Source organism: Neodiprion virginianus, chromosome 2, assembly GCF_021901495.1.
Source record: "Neodiprion virginianus isolate iyNeoVirg1 chromosome 2, iyNeoVirg1.1, whole genome shotgun sequence".
In the NCBI taxonomy this organism is placed as follows: domain Eukaryota; kingdom Metazoa; phylum Arthropoda; class Insecta; order Hymenoptera; family Diprionidae; genus Neodiprion; species Neodiprion virginianus.
The window spans coordinates 5,255,238-5,274,839 of record NC_060878.1 but is presented as its reverse complement, the minus strand read 5'-3'; the positions used below and the strand labels follow the sequence as shown (position 1 = coordinate 5,274,839).

The window sequence follows — 19,602 nt, the reverse complement described above, 5'->3', positions numbered from 1 at the left end:
AAAAAAAAGTTCAACGTGTACGGTAGACATGTAGATAGATATGTATGTACACGTGTATACAGAGTGTAATATTTTATGAGCCAAGCCGCGTTTCTTCTCGCGCGCCTTGTAAGGCTTTCCTTAGGTTGGATGGATATATACATCGCGGCTGTCTCCGCGCCCTTCCAACCGGTGAAATAAAGTATCCTGCGCTTATTTCGTAATTAAGTATAAGATATATGTATGCGCGCGCGCGTACGTGTCTTATTTTAATTTTATTTTACAATTTTTCTTCTCCTCTCTTTTACCATCCCCGTAACTTTTATTCAACTCTCCGTTCATCATCTCAACTTCCACTCGTTTTTTTCTTTCTTCTTTCGTTTTTTTCCAAACCTTAACGAAATTGCAAAAACATCTACTTACACACGTGTATCTGCAGTTGATACGTATATGGGTGGGTACCTTAAACGCGGCAAGTTTGTTACGAAATTACAAACCGTTATACAGTCACGAAATATACGTATAATATCCTTACTGCGAAATATACGGGGATAAGAAATGAATTCCACTTTATTCGCTGACTAGTTTTTCAGATTTCCAATTTCATTCATGTTCATTTTTTCGTCTTCTAATTTTATTCGAACAAACACCCCCCGTGAATTTCGTTAATTTATAAACACGGGAAATTTAAGACTTTTTAAAATTCTAATTTATAAAACTTTCGGGTAAAACACACGCTCATCTCTATCACGTATAGTTGGATGATAAGATAAGCTCGCATAAGTTACAGAGTGTGTGAGAAAGAGAGACAGAGAAAGAGAGGCGTGAAGTATTTGACTCTTAATCTCGTATACCTTGTCGTAACCCTTTCAAGCTCGTCGTATATTCACCAGAAAATTTCGAGTCGCATTTAGGTAGATGGTTGGTAGATTGCACCTCTGTCTATCTATCTATCTATCTATTTATCTATCTCTCCCTCCTCTTTATACACCCTGCAAGCTGCGCACGACAGACTACAAGGGTACTCATTGTTTTCCCGGCCAACGTACGATTCGAGCATGATAATGGTGTTGTACACTGAGAGAAATTTTCAGTTCCGGTTACCGCTCGGTCCTTAACTATTTTCATTTTTTACCACAATCGAAAAATATAGTTCTAGGTAGAAAATGAAAATTAGTTTTCTAGTATCCGTTACTATTCTTTCTCATTACGACCGCTGTTGCTATATTTTCTTGCAACTGTTGCAAAAATTTAACGCTCGTGCAACGACAAATTGACGTTAAAGTCTTGTTTAACTAAAAAAGTAGAGTAAACCTCGGAAACTGATTTTGCGTTGCAATAACCAAAAACGGATCGACGATAGCGCAAAATGGTTAGGCGTACCTCGTTTTTCGTAATTCCAACAATATTCAAACAGTTCTTTTAACGATACCTGTTTTACTCAATTTTTGTAGTTACCGTAACACATGAAATTTTTCTCATTCTATGTACATACCTATCCAGGTACGCATGGTGTCGTCGAGCGTATGAGGATCGTCGTGATTATAATTATTTTAAAATTCATTTTCGTTTGGATTAAAAAAAAAAAGAGAGATATTTTTTGTAATTTTTTTTATTTTGCAAAAATACGTATCAGCACGCTGATCGAAGAAGGCTGATATTGCCGCCTCGCGGTTTCAATTCGATGCGTAAACGACAGGTGCGAAATTTAGGGCGGATGAATAAGTTTAAAGTATGCTTTGAGGTCATCGCGTATACGTATATAGTTATATGCATATCGATATATCATGGTGTACACGGAGGCGTCGCATAAACCTCGAGTGTACAAAACGGCACGGTTGTATGATACCTAAATGAAAATGAACGATCACGAGAGAAAGGTATTACAGGTGTAACGAAAAAAGATTTCCGACCAACTTACCGTCGGACATTCTGCACTTTTTTGCCAATCAATCGCGTACATCGTCTTATTCGGATATCGTGTACTGTTACCGTAATAGTTTTGCGGTTTCATTTACTATATATTATATATATACATATATATATATATATATTTACCGGCCTTGGGAGATCCGATCTCTTCCGGGCCAAACGCGACACTTTTCACACTACATGTACCCTGTTAATTTACCGTGACGATCAATCATCGAATTTAATGATCTGCAGGCGGCGGGTGATCGTCGCCAGTAAACAAGCAGGTATGACGAATAAGTTGGATGGATTTAAAAAAAAAAAAGAAAAAAAAAATGGATTATAACCTCACACGATAAAAGTAATCCGAGAAAAACGAAAAAAACGTCGAACTGTATGAACAAAACTTGATGTCAAAACACTTCACAAATTATATTATATATACATGTATACCTGATGCTTGGAACGTCGATCAATCCATTCATTCGCGAACCGAAACGAATTGGTAATCACTTGTTTACGACGTTGTGTTAGAGATCAGCGAAATACAATAAAAACAAAAAAAAGCGAATAAATTATTTTTTTTTTCTAAATCATTAAACGGTTATAGCATAAAAGTTTAGCACAGCGCGGTAGCGGGGTAAAAAAACTTTCCTCGTCATTTCGGCGTCGAATTTAAGGGTTATTTTGTTCGACTTGTCGGTTGCTATTTCTTATCGAGAAATGCAGAGAGAGAGAGAGAGAGAGAGAGCGTTCGGATGCTGCGACCGCGAGAGACTTACTGGTCCACGACGTCGAACAGCCGCTGCGATCGCCGTTGTCGGCCCCTCCATTTCCACAATGAGAGGACGGCCGACTCCGAAAGCCCGAAGTGCCCGGTACGCAAGGTGTAACGACTGCAACGATAATCCGCACGTCGTGCACCCTATGTCTGGATTACGAGGACGCACGTGTCGCGTGTGTGTAAATTTATAAGTGGCAAAAAAATTTGAAAATCTCGTCGGGTGTAAATGAAATTTCCAAAATTATCGCGTCGCGGTTAAAGAAGCTTAATTTCTTCTTCGCACGCGAGGAACTCGTAAAACAAACGTTGTATGAATGAACATATATCTGTGGCTATTTATTTGTTTATTTATTTTTCATTTTTTTTTTTGACCAAGGACGAATTAAGGAAAAACCGGTTTCTTCCCTTTTCTTAACCTTTCATAGGTACTGATGGTATAAGGGATCCATTCGTTATTAAGGGGGTATTCTAGTGTAGAAATTTGAAAAAATCGATTTTTTTTTTTTTATATTTTCAAAGCTTAACCTTTCAAGAATGTGTCCTTAAAAGGACAAGTCAAAATTTCAAATATTTTCAGAGTTATAGCTATTTTAGTGACACGTCTTCAATACTGGCTCGGCTGGAACGAATTTTACTCGAAACTTTAAACGCGTTTTTCTCAAAACTACATTTTTCAAACCGGTTGACATGATTTCTCAAGTTCTATTGAACCGATTTACTTGAAATTTGGTGAGAATCTTCTCAATACATGTCTCTATCGCACGAACTATTATTATAACGAAATAATAATTTTTACTATTTTTAAAAAATTCAGAAACGTCCAAAAAAGTCAAAAAAAACGTATTATTTTTTCGGACAGCCGTAATTTGGCAAAAAAAAATTTTTTTTCGACTTTTTTTTAGTTAGTACGATAGCTGCATTTATGTAGATTAATAATCTTTTTTTTTCTGATTTTGAAAATGCTTGCAATCGTGACAACATTGGCGCGCCATTTTTTTTGTACCCCCCACTTCAACAACTCATAGCACTTTCAATTTTGTATTTTTTGACTTGTTTTTTTTTTTTTTTGTAATCGTGAAATAATAATAAACGCCTGATAAAAAAATGGATGGTAAAAATATTTTTTGTTTTTTGTTTATAGCACTTCAAAAAACACCTCAAATTCATGCCTCTACACTAGAATACCCCCTTAAAGAATCCTGAACGCCTGTGTACGTCTATTCTATAATCACTTTTTTAATAAGGATAAATTAAGGAAAAATCATTTTCTGCTTTTTTTTGCCAACTTTTGATACCGATGGTACAAGACGCCTATTCGTCCTTAAACAATCCGATCCGCCTGTACGTCCTCAGTTGTTTTTTGCCTAAGGATGAATTAAGGAAACCCCAGTTTCTTTTCTCACCTCGAATTTTGATCCTTAAAGAATCTTATACGAGTACTTCTTAGTCCTGTTTGAAGTAAGGATGAGTTAAGGAAGGACCGGTTTCATCTCATTTCTCAACTTTTGTCTCCGACGTTATAAGTCGAGGGTCAAAGCCCGTTCGTCCTTAAAGAATGTTGCACGCCTACAAGTCCGCTCCATAGTCCTTAACAAGTCTTTCTCAATAATAAATTATTCCAGACTCGAGTTTCCTCTCAAGATGAGAGTAAGTGACAGGATCGAACCCATTCCTCAACCTCATACGTATACTCTCAAGAATAACCGAGCGCATTATACCTGTTCATCCGCCGCGTAAACTACGGCATAAGCAAACCGTCGGAGCAGGTGATTCCATCCCTATTTCCCGTATCGTTCAATTGCCGAGGTCCGGCGGCCCTCGTAAATCAAAATGTAAATTGTCTTCGCCGTCGTCGCGCTGCTCGGGAGACGTAAAAAATATGCGTGCATCGACGGCACGCGGTCTTACAACGTTTTATGCATCGTGGCACCCACGCCCTCTTGCTTTTGATCGCGCTTTTCAATACCGATCAGAGGCTTCGGCCTGGCTGAATTAGTTGTCGATTAAAACCGAGTTATGGCACCTAAAGGCACGACCGGCTGTATCGGATTGTACGTATCTTCGGGTCGTTTGATCCGACACGAGCTAGCTGCTTAACGAGCTTCGTTATTGTTACGTCGACGATTGATCGGCCAGTTCGAGGGGTTAATCACTTTCGAGAAATTCTTTACGACGGACCGATCCGGGCCTCAAACATGCCACGGGACTTTCCGTGATCTTTAACAATATTGTACCGACTGCTCCTGAGAGGTTTTTAAAGAATTGAGGGCTGACTATTTTTCTTTATTTATAATTATTTGACCTCATTTTTTTTTTTTGATGTTTTTATAGCAAATTAATTCGTGGATTCGCACGTCTTTACTTACAACACCTGGGTGAATTTTTAATGGGAAAACGGGCTTTGTTCACCGTCTCTGCAAAAAGTGGTATGCATAATGTATACGTGAAACCGTTCACCGTGCCCTTTTTGTAATAAATGATTGTTACTGTTATTATCACGAAGAAACGAAGGCAATTCGCAGAATTTATATCGCGCATCGTACGTATTGTATACCGTATACACAGTTGTTAACAAGTCGACGAAGATTTTCTCTTTCCCCTTTTTATAAACTCTTCGCGATACGATTGTTTATTACTATTACTGTTATCATTATTGTTACGTACGTTTCGTAAAAATCTCTCGGCGTCTCCGCATGAAGAAAAAATAAAAACAAAAAGGGAAAAACATTCGCCAAAATTTACGATTAAATTTTTCGAATTCTTCACACTGTTTGAACTAGTAATAAAAAAAATAAAAAAAAAATAAAAAAAAAAAACGGACGAGGTTCCGGTGAATGTTGGTAGGCGTATCTGGACGCAATTTTAGCATACCAGGGCCTTCCGGGAACGACGACGTGACGATGGAGCGAAGAAATTCGCGAACGCTGCACTATAAGCGAGGTGTACGTGCAACGGCGAGTCACTCATGGGGAAAAAATTCGCAAAGCTGCAGGTAGATACAAAGCGTACAGAGAGAGAGTACTGTGCGACGATATGAGAGAGTACTTGCAAGTCGAGGTGAAAATTGAACGACAAAAGACGGAGAGGAAGAGGATGAAGAAAAAGTAAGTACGAAATAAAAAGATTCGGAAATTCAATCCCATAACTGCAACTTTGTTGCGTCTCTGATTGTACGTTGTAGGTATAATTTACTTTGCGGCTGCCGTAACTACGTGTGCTGCTGAAATTGAATTTGAAATACGAATTGTAAGGATGAATAAAGGATGAATAAGGTACGTTGGACATGAATATTTATTAATAAAAATAACGGTAATGATACACGGCGTGGATAAGAGACTTAGAAAAATAGGAACGTTGCAAAATTTGTATGAAGAATGATTTTTAGCTTGCGCAAAGCGAGCGTTGAATCGGTAGGGGTAGTTGAAAAATTTCCGCACGTAACTTCGCGGGTGAAGTTTAATCGAGGATACGAGAATATAAGGTAAGACGAAGCGCTGCGAAGAGCCGGAGGACGTTTCGCTTCGCGTTTTGAATGCGTAATCGGACGAGAAGATCGACCGTGTCGATAAAGGTATATTATACGCGGTAAGGGCACGTAAGTGCGTTATACATACTTGCGAGAAAAAATTCCACGTCCGAAGAGAGAGAGAGAGAGAGAGAGAGAGAGAGATATTACAGCCGAGAATCAAGTGCAGGTGCAAATTGTGACGTAAAGAAAATACCTCCGTCCGGGACAAGCCGGAGCAAAATGGGGGTTAAAAAAGAAACGAAGGGAGGAAGAAAATTGTTACGAAGGAGTAAAAAGAGGAGGCAAATTTTAATGGGCGCATACGTAATATCTGTCCTGGCGAGGCGCGTGCACACGGCGAAAAAAGTGCCTTGAGGAGAGAACCTTGGAGTGTGTAAACTTTTTAAAAATCAAGACTACCAACAGGAATTCGGAGCAAGTATCGTAAAATCGATGCATTGAGAGACATTTTTAGTTCCGGCCACCGCTCGGTCCTTAACTATTTTCATTTTTTACCACGATCGAAAAATATTGTTCTAGGTAGAAAATGAAAATTAGTTTTATAGCTGTTACCGGAAAGTCTGGTATCCGTTACTATTCTTTATCATTACGATCGCTGTTGATATATTTTCTTGCAACTGTTGCGAAAATTTAACGCTCGTGCGACGATAAATTGACGTTAAAGCCTTGTTTAACTAAAAAAGTAGAGTAAACCTCAGAAAGTGATTCTGCGTTGCGATAACCAAAAAAGGATCGACGACAGCGCAAAAAATGATTAGGTTAGAATTCCAACAATATTCAAACACTTTTTTTCAACGATACCTGTTTTACTCAATTTTTCTAGTTACTGCAACAAATGAAATTTTTCTCAGTGTGGAAAAGCAAAGTTGAATTCGAAAAACAAGTATGTTTAGTTATTTACCCGAGTCTTTAATATTCCACGTATCACTTTAAGAGTTGTACAAGGTATTGCAACGTGAAATAAAATGCACTTGGATAAAATATTTGAATAATTTTCGTGCAATGTCACCTGATAAATCAGTCGTTGCAATTGGAATTCACGTAAGAACGGTCAAGTTTTTCTCCGCACGTCCGCATCGTCGAAAAATCGCGAGGATAGAATGCGAATGGATGGAGTTGTATATTTGCCACGGTTTTCAGGCGTTGCGTTCCGATAATTCGAAGGAGAAAAGTGAGAGTATAAGAAAGAAAGGACGAAAGAAAAGAGTAAAAAGAAAAGTGTAAAGAATAATGGGCAGAGGCGTAGTTGCACAATCCTCGGCCGATTACTGATCGCATCTCGGAGTCCATCGGCCAGTATGTAACTAGTTAGTCGGTTCCTCCGGTTCCTCGCGGTTGGTTTTTATAACTTATAGAAGATGATGGAGAAGAGTGGTAAAGGAAGGGCGGCAATTGACGGAGGTGACGTTGACGGACAGGCAGTCTCTCGTACAAGATTCGTTATATTTCACTTTCGAAAGAGGCATCGGACCAAGATGCACGTTATAAGATGCTGGCTCTTGAGAAGGTGGAGTGCAGTTCGGCACGCATGTACGTATACATGCACGCATGGCTCCGATTGCACCTCAACGCTTATATATGTACCTGGAAATACGCTCCGCGGCGCGTCAAGATCGATATTCGATCCCATTACGATCCGATTCTAATAATTAGACACTGGAGATTGCGGTACACTCGAGACTCACGGATCAGCTACGTAGATTCGAGGGGTAATGAGTGTATTCTCGGGGGAGAGAGAGAAAATGACAAGAAAAAAGAGAGAGAGAGAGAGAGAAAGGAAGTGAGACGTAATTATATTTCAGGGTTCGTTCACCTGCCGAGGTTCAAAGCCGTATCTTCGTTGAGGATAAGACGATGAATTCAGAGATTACAAAAACCAAAATGTACAACGGCACCAAGGTTAACTCCTTTCATTTGCAGTGTTGCGTTTTATCAATGGTACGAAATTGGTGGATCACACTTCATACTACAAGTCACTTGTCTTTTAGATATTACTGTTTAAAATTAGTCAAGTCAAGTCGGTCGAGATGTTAAAGAATAGAAATAAGATGAATGTGTCTTGTAATAAATTCCAGGAAATTGTAATGAACGGTAAATGAAATAAAAAGTCCTTCAAAGAAGTCTGGAGTCGAGACGGTATACAGATAGCCATAACGTGCAGCTTGATTACACAACTAACGCGACCATGGTGTAAATATTTGTTTAATACACCCTTTTCTCGCCTTATATTATACGTTGATACCATGGTATGTGCACATCGTCGTCTAGAGAGGAAGGACAGAATTATCGTTAAGGGGATAGTAAAATAAAGTGAAATTTTTCAGATTTTAAAATGAAAATAAAAAAAAAACACACTGTGTCAGTGATAAAAGTTGTTGCAGATTTTTTTTTTAATATGACGGCACATTGAATTACATGAATGCGTAACGGGAAACGAGTTCTAGAAATTCCGCTTCATGTATAAATAATTGATAATTATAGTATGCAGCCTGCACAACTCGTAAAGCAAAGTAAATAAAGTACAAAGTAGTCGATAATTTATTTACACCACACAGTTTTAATTCGATCTGTCAAAGACTCGCTAATCCTTTTGCGGAGATGCCGTATAATTTTCTACGGCACTGCACACGCGATTTGTAGCTATAATAATCAGATACGCGATATAATTCAACCGTATTATATACGCGGATGCGGTACGGAAAAGTTAAAAATTTTATCAAATATTATGCCTTTCATTAAGTCCCTCTTTGCAGCCCCACTGCGTAATCCCGTGGGATATTTTTTACCTACAAGTTTGTCAAGCCGATCCGAACACCGCAATCACAATTATACACAAATTACACTTGCACGGTAACCAGTTATTCTTGCAATCATTCAATTCAATTCAATCTGTATACCTGGACGATGATTTCAACCTGTAAATTATATACGTGGTATACTCGCATATGTATGCAAATGTGCTTACAATTTGCGATGAGAATTTATCGACGTAAATCCGTTTTTTATCGAAATTTTTCTCCAAAAACACGTTTCGTGTGTATCGAATAGGCGATAATGTACTTTGAAAGAATATTATTCGCATTAAAAACCACTTTAAAAAGCATAAGTAACTTTACGGAATTCGAGTTGTGTTAATTTTCATAGGAAATTATTTAAACACGTGTCTTCGTTAATAATTTTTTCACGTGAATAAATTTTTTTTTTATAAGTACTTACACGGTAAAGTGCGACAAGTCAAACAGTTTGCGTTCCTCAAGCTGCACTTCGTATTACGAGGGAGTCATAAGAAAACCAGCGGCGTCTTTTGATCTGATAAGCGCAAGATGCTGAAATGGTGGTGCATAGTCAACGAAGGCGAACTCGAGGTGCTTTTTAATTCTTCCTCCCCGTTGTTATTGTCTACGCAGGATTCTCTGTGCTTTACACGAGTGCCTTTGTCCTTTGCGTACTCCCTCTCTATCTCCTTCTCTTTCCAAGTCGGTAAAAAAATCCAAATACTGCTGCTGGAGAATCGACTAAGTCACGTTCTTTGAAAATTTTTCCGAGATGTGAATCGATCGAATTTGAAGACGTCAGAAAGTAGAAAAAATAAGTCCAACGGTTCGCTTTCGTGGTATGATAAAAAAGATTGAAGAACTTGTCAAATTGACTGGAAAAATGAGTGTCAAGGAAGAATGAAAATTTGAATGATTCAACGAAACGAAAGGTATAAATTTTGCCCGTCGACGTTTCCGCATGAATATTATTACAACGCGAGAGGTGAACGAAGAAAAAAAAAAAACAAAAAAAATGTCGGTTGCACGTTGAAGATTTGTTCATTCGTCCCGTTTTACGATGATTTCGAAAATGGCGTGAAAAAATAACAGATGGTAATTCATCTCGGGTTTTAATAATCCTCGCAGCATCCGCGACTCGCGGTCCATACGGAACGTGCATCTTGTTCCGATATACCTACGTAGGTATGTATACCTAGCTAAAGCTATTTACCATTGTTGGGATACGTACAGCGTGGATACGCATGCAAATGAGGAAAGCGCGGAATCTCTTTGAATCTTAAGCGCAGCAACTTCGCTGGCTTGCGGTATAAGATGCGATGCTGGTTTAGCGCCGTAAAGACTCGATCCGCAGGGCTGCTGCTGTCTAAAAACGGCGATACAAAAGCGAGAGGAAACCCAACGACGATCGGTTAAAACCGATTTCCGAGTTTCGCAACAATTATATCCGCAGTTGCTGCACGCAAATTGTATTTTCATTTTTCCTGGGCTCTTTTTATTCACGCTAAAAAACAATAGTAGAATAGCACAGCCGGTTCGGGACGCAGATTCCTGTACCATCATTTTACCGACGCTCAGCCAAGACACAAACCTTTTTCTAAAATGTTCGGCAGTTCGGAGATAACTATTTTAATGATAAAACATTCTAGAAAGAGGGTTGCGTCTTGGCTAAGTGTCGGTAAAATGTCGGTATAGGAATCTGTGTTGAGAACGGGCTTTGCTATTCCACTAATTATTGAAAACGACCGTTTTTGTTTTTTTTTTTCAGCGAAAATCTGAAAACAATACTAAAAATCTTACATTATGTATAAAAATGTTTAACCATCTATCCGTTATTTAATTTTGGTCCATTTTTTTTACTTTAAACGGCACAAAAAGACACATTCTGGGTCCAGACTTGAGAGAGCCAGACCCTGGTCGATTTGACGTGACAAAAAGGAAAGAAAATCGAAGAGAACGGTATTGTGAAACCAGAAAATATACGAATATAGCTGCGATGTAGAGAAGTGGGAATCAATTTAACAGGGCATGCATCGAGAAATGCAGTAACTCCTCCCAAAGCGGTTATACGCGTAAATAAGTATCCATGCATAGAGCAACCACATAATGACCGGCAATCGAACGTCCGGGCGCAGCTTACACGTACATTTCCTCAAATTGGCAAATATTAAGAGAGCGCAATCAGGGGCGTACAAAGCTTCAAATCCGGGGTCTGCATTGGAGGTGGTATAACAAATTATAACGGCGTGCAGTAAGTGTAGAATATAAGGAAAGCTCGACTGCGATTCGCGATCATAGTTTCGAAGTGTATGAGGTATATAACGCGTTTCAACTCTAATGGAACGACGTGTGATTCGTGCGCTACGCCGTGATGAAAACGGCCGCAACGCAGTTAATACCTCGGTAATATATGCAATTGTTAAACTCTAATACGCGCAGCGGTCGGGTAATATTAGGTTCGCTGAACGAGGGTCGGAGGCAATCGTTAGTGGAAAGCAGACTATTTCGTTCGAAACGTGATGCACGGATGCGGTGTATCCTCGGTTTTATCATAATTAGACGGCAAAGTTCACCTTCTCAATCCATCATGTTATAATTATTATACATGATGCGGTAGAGAGCGAACGACTTCAGTGCCGATTCCAAAATCGCACATTGAGAAAAATTTCAATCGTTACAGTAACTAGAAAAATTGAATAAAACAGGTACCGTTAAAAAAGCTGTTTGAATATTGTTGGGATTACGAAAAACGAGGTACGCCTAACCATTTTGCGCTATCGTCGATCCTTTTTTGGTTATCGCAACGCTGAATCAGTTTCTGAGGTTTACTCTACTTTTTTAGTTAAACAAGGCTTTAACGTCAATTTATCGTTGCACGAGCGTTAAATTTTCGCAACAGTTGCAAGAAAATATATCAACAGCGATCGTAATGAGAAAGAATAGTATAGGATACTAGAATTTCCGGTAACGGCTACAAAACTAATTTTCATTTTCTACCTAAAACTATATTTTTCGATTGTGGTAAAAAACGAAAATAGGTAAGGACTGAGCGGTAACCGGAACTAAAAATTTCGCTCAGTGCACACAAAACACACTTTTTTTTCAACGATGACAAGTTTCAATTTCAAATATATTATAAAAAGAGACTGTATAAGTTGATTTATCATCGTTTATAATCAACATTATTCGATTCTCAAATTTTTTTTGCGAAAAAAAAAAAAAAAAATCGCGAAAAAATGTGCCAGTATTTCGTTTCATTTACAGCATTGATCTCGTATCCATCAACCAATTCCTGGGGTAATTTTCGCATTCGTTCGATCCTTCAATTCGTTGATTTCGTGCTTCGTGTGATTATTATTCCTCCGTTTTTTTATTTTTTTTTTTGTCGATTTCCATTCTTCTTTGTTTTTGCGAACTATTTCTTTTTTTGCTTTTCTATTGCTGTATTCGCAATTAGACTGCGTTAATTTGCACGCACGCATGCAAGCATAGCCACGGGTGATTTCAATGTCGGCGGAAGAGAGATTGTGGTTTAATTTTTTCATCCAAATGTGGTTACGAATGATCCGTGCCGTGCGAACCAGAGAAAATTAGACGCGCGTACCTATTTGGCGTACGCAAATATTATCGAGTGGACTAGAAAAAGCTGCTCGGCTATTATAATAGATGTGCAAAAAATGTCTGCGAGATTTATGAAATTAAAGGTTTTTGGCGGGTCGAGAGCCTCGAGACAACGCGGCTAACGATCATCTGCGCCTTGACACAGTTTCTAATTTTTCTTTACGAGTGTGTGTGTTTTATTTTCTTCTAATTTTAATTTTATTCAATTTTTTTTTTTTTCGTTTTTCAAATTTGCAATTTACATAATCAACGTTGATAATTAAATCGACCCGACATGACTTTACATAACTCGCCTGACTACGTTTCATTTTTCTTTCTTTCTTTTTTCAGCGTCCGTATAATCTCTAAATCGTTATAATTTTATTGCATCTTATTTCGATGTTACGTTACGTTATTTATTTATTTATTTCAACTCGCAAGTATTTCCGCTGTATCATTTAGTTTAGCTATCTAATCTCCTTTCTCTTGTCCTCCGAGGCTCTTCCTTTCTCTCGCGACGATCATGCGGGAGCTAATATCGGAAGAATTTCGCCACAGGCGATGCGCGAAGAGTGTATAAAAAGAAGTTAACAAGTTACAATCTAAACAAGAATCGTTACGCATGCTCGAAATTTTAACAAATTTCCTTAGCACCGGTTTTACTCGCAATCGATTGTTTCCTCAACATCCAGATTTTTTTTTCTCACACACATACAATCGTCATCTTCTATCCCTGAAAGTTTCTCTTTTTTTAATTTTTCTATTTTGCGTCTAACGGTGAATAAAATATCGAAACATATACGTATATATGTATAAGTCACAATGTTAAACATGGATTTGGAAATGAATATAAAAATTCATGAAATGATATAAAAATGAAAATAAAAAAGAAATAAAAAAAAGCCCGCGTAATAAGAAATTTGGGTTAATCTTTTCCGGCTCTATTTTTATTTCCTCGATTTCGCTAGGAAGAAGACAGGAAATTGGAACGCGAGTTTGACCGCGCTTACATTACCGTAGTATACTACATATCCCGTATACTTACAACACACAAATTAACGCGAGCCAATCTCGAAGGCTGATTAACCTGATTAACGTCATCGGTCACTTGTTTTAGCCACGTTATGCGGAAGCGTGTATACCTATAGATGGGCGGGAGTTATACAACACCTGCGTCCAATCTCGAGCCTTTGATTATCTATTAGCACGCGACAATCGGCAATGCCGGCGCTTCCTTATTCGGATGGAACAGGAATCCGCCCATCAATTATACATATATAGGGCCGACCAATCAACCTAATCTAGCTAATCTGAAACTGGTACAATATAAACCAATCCGAGAAGTGAAAGTTGGCCCTGCATCGAAGCTTTTTCATTCACTTGGTGCGTACATCGAGTATAACAGGAAAATATCTTGCTACAACGGTGTGATAATTTTGTATATTAATTTTTATTAAACATTATATGAAACAGGTTTGAAATTTCGAATCCAACAGAAACAAAAAGTTAATCCTTGCCTTAAAAAAAAAAGGATGCGCTAGATTTAAATTTGTGCTTTGTTTAATATTTCAACGATCAGGTAGCTAATTCGTTTTTATTTTTATTGTAACAGCTCTATCGCTATTATAGCACAAGGGAATATATGTATACATATATTAAATAAATCGTTGCTCCAGGTACCAACAATTGATTCATACCTTTACAGTTCGTACAGTACATGTACATTCTATATCGCAGGGTTAACCCAAATTTTATTTGGGACAGTCACAAGTGCAGTAGTCAAACATTAAAGAGTATGTACAGCTTCTTGTTCCCGGTGTGGTAGAATATATACAATACCGAGGTGCAGTGCATAGAAGTGATCAAAATGATGATGATGATGATGATGATGATCGCTGAGAAAGCTGAATCGTGAGTATCGCGAATGATCGTACGCGGTGGCTCGCGTTTATATAGGTACGTGATTATCGTTGATGCACACGTTCTATACCATGTATAAAAAATATCATGTATAATGCGATCAGTGTAATACAATGCAGGATTACAAAGTATGTAATACGGCTGTACGATTTTATTTAGTCTCAACGTTTTTTTTTTTTTTTTTTTCAACCCTACTTATTTTCTTCTTAAACGATTATCAATCAATATTTTATCTCGAGCTTAACTCGAAGATAAATACCTATGCGTGTATAAAGGAATAAAGGAAACACAATCAGCGCCAACTTTCTTCTCCTCTTTTACTCCCCCCGCTCATGTATTTTGCTCGTGTATAATTTCCACATGTCTGCATGGACTTGCGGGGAGATCGCGAGGATCAAGGAGGAAGGCCAGCGAAGTGAAATGATAACGTAATTATCGTTTCAAGGTCAAGTGCATTCCTGGCACGTGAACGACGCCATTATAGATCGGGAGATTGATTTAGGATTAAGAGTGTTTCTATAATTAAAAATGAAAACATTGTCGACAAATCAAGGGAAATTAACCCGAAATTAAACTAGAAGACATCGGATTTTCATTTGATTACCGAACCGCTTTCAATGATTTTTACTGCATGTTCATCGATTCACCTTCGTAGTGAGAGAATGTGTATGTAACGCGTAGTGTGAATTCGTCAAATTGTGTTAGCGTTTTTTCTTCTTTACTCACCTCGCGCGCCTGGTCCTCGATGTTTCTGAGGATGGTTAAATTCCTGATCATAGCTCGTCGAGATTCGCAGGACGATTCAAGCCTCGTCGCTGCATTACTGACTTCCGTTAGCAGTCGACGAGCCCGATCCAGGGATAGCCTGGATATGATTTACAGAGGAAAGCGAATATTAGTCGAAATGTCGATAAGGATCATCACTGTTTCAACAAGCACAAGGAAACTCGTCCAGATGAGAAGTCTTGGCTATTCCGAATGCAATAAAACTGATTACAGTGATAATGCGATAGATCTAAAATAGAAGATTTTTCTAACAATTCATCATTTCGCACGTATGAAAGTGAAAAAAGAAATAAACCGATTTTACCAAACGCATTACAGGCACGAATGTACAGAAATTCAGAAATTTTACCTGACTTGCTCGACGTGGCGAATGTTTTGGGAGCGTTCCTCGAGGAGGGCGATCACCTCATTGGCATCAGCCGGTGTGCGTTTTACTGTAGGATCTGTCAGCAGACGACTGAGCGGAACCAACGGTTGCGGAATAATCGCACACTCCTTTAATTCCGACATGGCCATGGCGAGCTTTCGACCCGCAGCCTGCCACTTCGACATCACCGTGTCGTATTCCTGAATAACATAGAAAGGACAAATTAAATAACTAAATGTAAAGAATATGCGTTAATTAAACGTTATATAATATTGAAATAATCAGTTTGCGATGCGACGTTGGTGGGAAAAGAATCAAAGTAACGCATCCAAGCTGATAACTGATAATTGATCGTGTTTTTCGCATGTAATTCGTTGAATTGAACTAGTCTATTACCAATTACGTGTCACTAATTGACCAGACATTACACTAATTTGATACTCGAAGAACAATCACGATTTGCATCAATGGAAATTGAAAACTTATAGGTTATGTGGCGTCAAAATGGCGCCGATAATCGGGCTTTGACGTCACGAGTCAGATTTCCCAATACAGAGAAAACGGAGATAAAAATTGAGAAGAAAGTTGCGTGATATTCGCAAAATGTTTTCATTTCACGTTCTTGAGAAAATGTTGCAAGATAAGAAGGCGGCGTAACAATAAACAATTATATTACAGTAATTCTGGTCACGCCAGCTTTTTTACGTTTAAATTAACGAACCGCCAGATCGATGAGAACCACTGTCAATTAAAACCGGTTAATCGGAACGTGCCGTGGTAGCAGCTACTGGCGGGTCGATGGAGACACGGTGGAATTCGTCGTATGCGCGTTATATCCCTTGGGGGTAAATTACGAAGGAGGGACAATCGGTGTACCTCAAACGGTCGGGTTGATTTTCAAGTGACATTGAGTTAGGTTGGAGGTTGGAACGCTCTTCCCCTTCTCATCGACTAGAGGATTCCTTGAACGCGGAGATTTTTCTAACCATGGTTTCTACCTGCGAGCGGCGGAAAAGTCAATTCAATTCTTAATTAATTCTACGAAATTCGTCCACCTGTTTGTCTCTTGCGCCTTGTCATCTCAATTCGCAACCCGCTTTGCGGAGACGAATCTCTGGTTGCCGACTCGAATAACGCGGTACTGATTTTCGAACTATGAATATATTATTGTATCGATGGAAATTCGGTTGCTAAAATCAGGTTTCAACAGAAAGAAATATGAAGACTTTTCATTTGGATTGGAATTTTGTCATATTGATCAAGAATTTTGAGGGGATAACTTGGAGAGGATATTTTCGATACAGAATTCTACGGCGATATTTAAACTACTTAAAGATTTTGCACTAATTTTTTCCTGAAAACTGACCGGTGTTAATTGAATTTTATACGATAGAAGAAAGCAGAGAAATGAATTGCAATTATATTCGGTTACGCATTTGGTGTCGAAAAAAATTTTTCGTTTTTTGCATACCTTGAAAAATGATATCCATTGAAGATGATCGGATTTTTGATGCCGGTTTGAGATGTGTTTGGAAATAGTTTCCTCGTCTACGAATACAACCTGAAAAAGAATAACCATTGTATATTAAATCAGAAAATAAAAATTAAATAAGAGAGAAATAAAAGTCGACGATTAAACTCTACGCAATAGCTGACTTTATTCAAACAGGCGTTTAAATCGCGATGAGAAGTATTTGAGAAGCAACGACTTACCTTGATTTGACTGCGGGGTAAAAGCGGCCTGCCGGGTGCCTCGTCACATGAATTTCGAAGCACCAAGGCTTGAGAAACTCTCAATGTACGCTAAATAAGGAAAACAACGTATTGAAGTTCACTGACTTTTACTATAATATTACTCTATACATTCGAAAATAATTGCTTCGTTAAGTATTTATTCTGTGAAGAAAAATAAGCAAAAAAAGAAAAGAAAATGACTCGGATGAGTTACCTGCAGGAGGTGAAACGCGTTGTCGAGAAGATCCAATTCTTCGGACGGCTGGCCAGTCACGAGTAACGTGAATTCGGTATCTGATCGGTCGGAACTGTGGCAAAAATAGGGAATTCCGAATGAGATAAATTATCTGAGACTATCGGGAATACCGATTTTTAAAAATAGATAAAATCGAAGAAAATTTAGGCTAGCTCTTAGCCTGTTATTGACCGACGAAAAACGATAAATTTGTTCTTTTCTCTCTCTCTCTCTCTCCTCTATCTTACTTTCTTCGTAGAAAACCTGTTACAGAAGGTGACAATAAAAGAAAAGAGAGGTAAATAAGGAAAAAAGGATTTCTTAGATAGGCGAGGACACGCGCTCATGGAACAAGTAACCCTATACAGGCTGCAGTACAAGCGCGATAAAAATGCTAGCTTAACAGCACCGCATGCGACTGACGTTATATTAACTTATGACACGTGAGTCTATCTGGGTATATTTCTCACGCTGCTCCTGTAACACCCACGTAGACGCCATTGCATTGGCGTAACACTCTTGATACAATCCGTAGGTGAAAATTGAGACGAAAGAAGGAAACGGATAAATTTTGCAGGAAGAAAAAAAAAAAAAAAAAAAATAAACGAGGATTAAGGTTTTTCGTTTGGAAGCGACAACTTTTCATCTTGTTCCTACAATAAAAAACTGTTTTACATAATAGGCAAAAAAATCTTCGCGAAAGGATATCTCTCAAATCCGACAATTTTATATTACGACAAGGAGTTGATTTTATCCTGGAAGTACTTTGCACAAATACTAATCTTTGACAGTCTTTCAAATTATTGATTTTACAAGAATATTTTAACCGACCTTTTAAAATTTCATCCCAGATACATCCTTTCGCTAACGGAAATCTTCTCTCACTACTTACAAGTATTTTCGCGTACAACGAGACTAAATAGAAAAAAATGTACTGTCCAAGCAAAATACCCTGTATTTGTTCCTGATCGGTTGTAAACGTATAAGGTATAAATTTCGTTACGGTCCCGTAAAATTTTTCTTATGTTCAGCGTGAAAATCGATCGATGAAAAAAGTATCTACGTAAAGTTTTCGCTTATCCTACGCCTCTGGATTTTTTTCTTTTTCTCTAAAACGCTTTTACAGCGGTGCATTAGCACTATTGTAAGTCGGGCCGCCGGTATTATGCACCCCAATGTCTGCGTGAGACGCACGTGCGACTTGGATGAGAGGATCGAGGATGGAACTTGACGCGGTTTAGCTTCGCCTTGGGTGGGCCATTGCGGCGAGGCGTTTATGGTTATAAAATTTAACCCCGAAAGAATTTTCCCAGGGTATATAGGTAGGTAGGTAGGTAGGTATAATGGCAGTGACAGGTTGGACCGAGAGCTAGAACGTGACCCTATATATGACGATGGTTTGATATGCAGAGAAGAAACCGAAAACCCCTTTTACCAAAGAAGAAGTCCCGCACTGCAACGCGCAGCGAGGAAAAACATGATCTATAGAAACAGGTATGTCTGCACAGAGATTCAATTAAATACAAGAAACGTGCAGGCAGGCAATGAGCATGAGCATGGGGAAAGATTAAAAATGTATTATACAAAAAAAAAAAAAATACATATATATACCCAACGGTGGTGGAAATGCGGTCAAGTGTGCAAAACTAGATCAACTCCACAAGTCGGCAAGTGCGAGAACCTTTGTATATATCTTTGGATCTCGAGACACACCGCCTGACTACTTTTCTCTGTACGATCCGGTAGCATTTCTATTATGATATATACGACTTGCTAGCAATAAAACGAAAGCGAGGTTCTGAAAGACTCATCTTTGTTCGAAAACATTTACCAAATTTACCGCAGTTTCCTTAAATTATAATAGCTCTGCCGAACTCTATTTCTAAACGCACGCTTTAAAAATGTACAACATCGTGTAAAACAGGGTTGCCCCTTTTTTATACTCATATCCGGTGGTGTATAAATAGATATATATGTATATAT

General features: G+C 38.4%; 1 protein-coding gene across 1 annotated transcript in view; it reads right to left on the bottom strand.

The window, feature by feature from the left end:
- The window catches only part of LOC124298915 (uncharacterized), a 193,843-nt gene that overhangs the window by 46,664 nt on the left and 127,577 nt on the right, over positions 1-19,602 (bottom strand). Inside the window, exons 8-12 of the mRNA XM_046751570.1 lie at positions 17,599-17,692; positions 17,364-17,453; positions 17,122-17,211; positions 15,633-15,850; positions 15,224-15,362 (exon numbers count right to left, since the gene is read on the bottom strand). Coding sequence (XP_046607526.1) covers positions 15,224-15,362; positions 15,633-15,850; positions 17,122-17,211; positions 17,364-17,453; positions 17,599-17,692 — 631 coding nt within the window. The remainder of the gene's footprint in view (positions 1-15,223; positions 15,363-15,632; positions 15,851-17,121; positions 17,212-17,363; positions 17,454-17,598; positions 17,693-19,602) is intronic.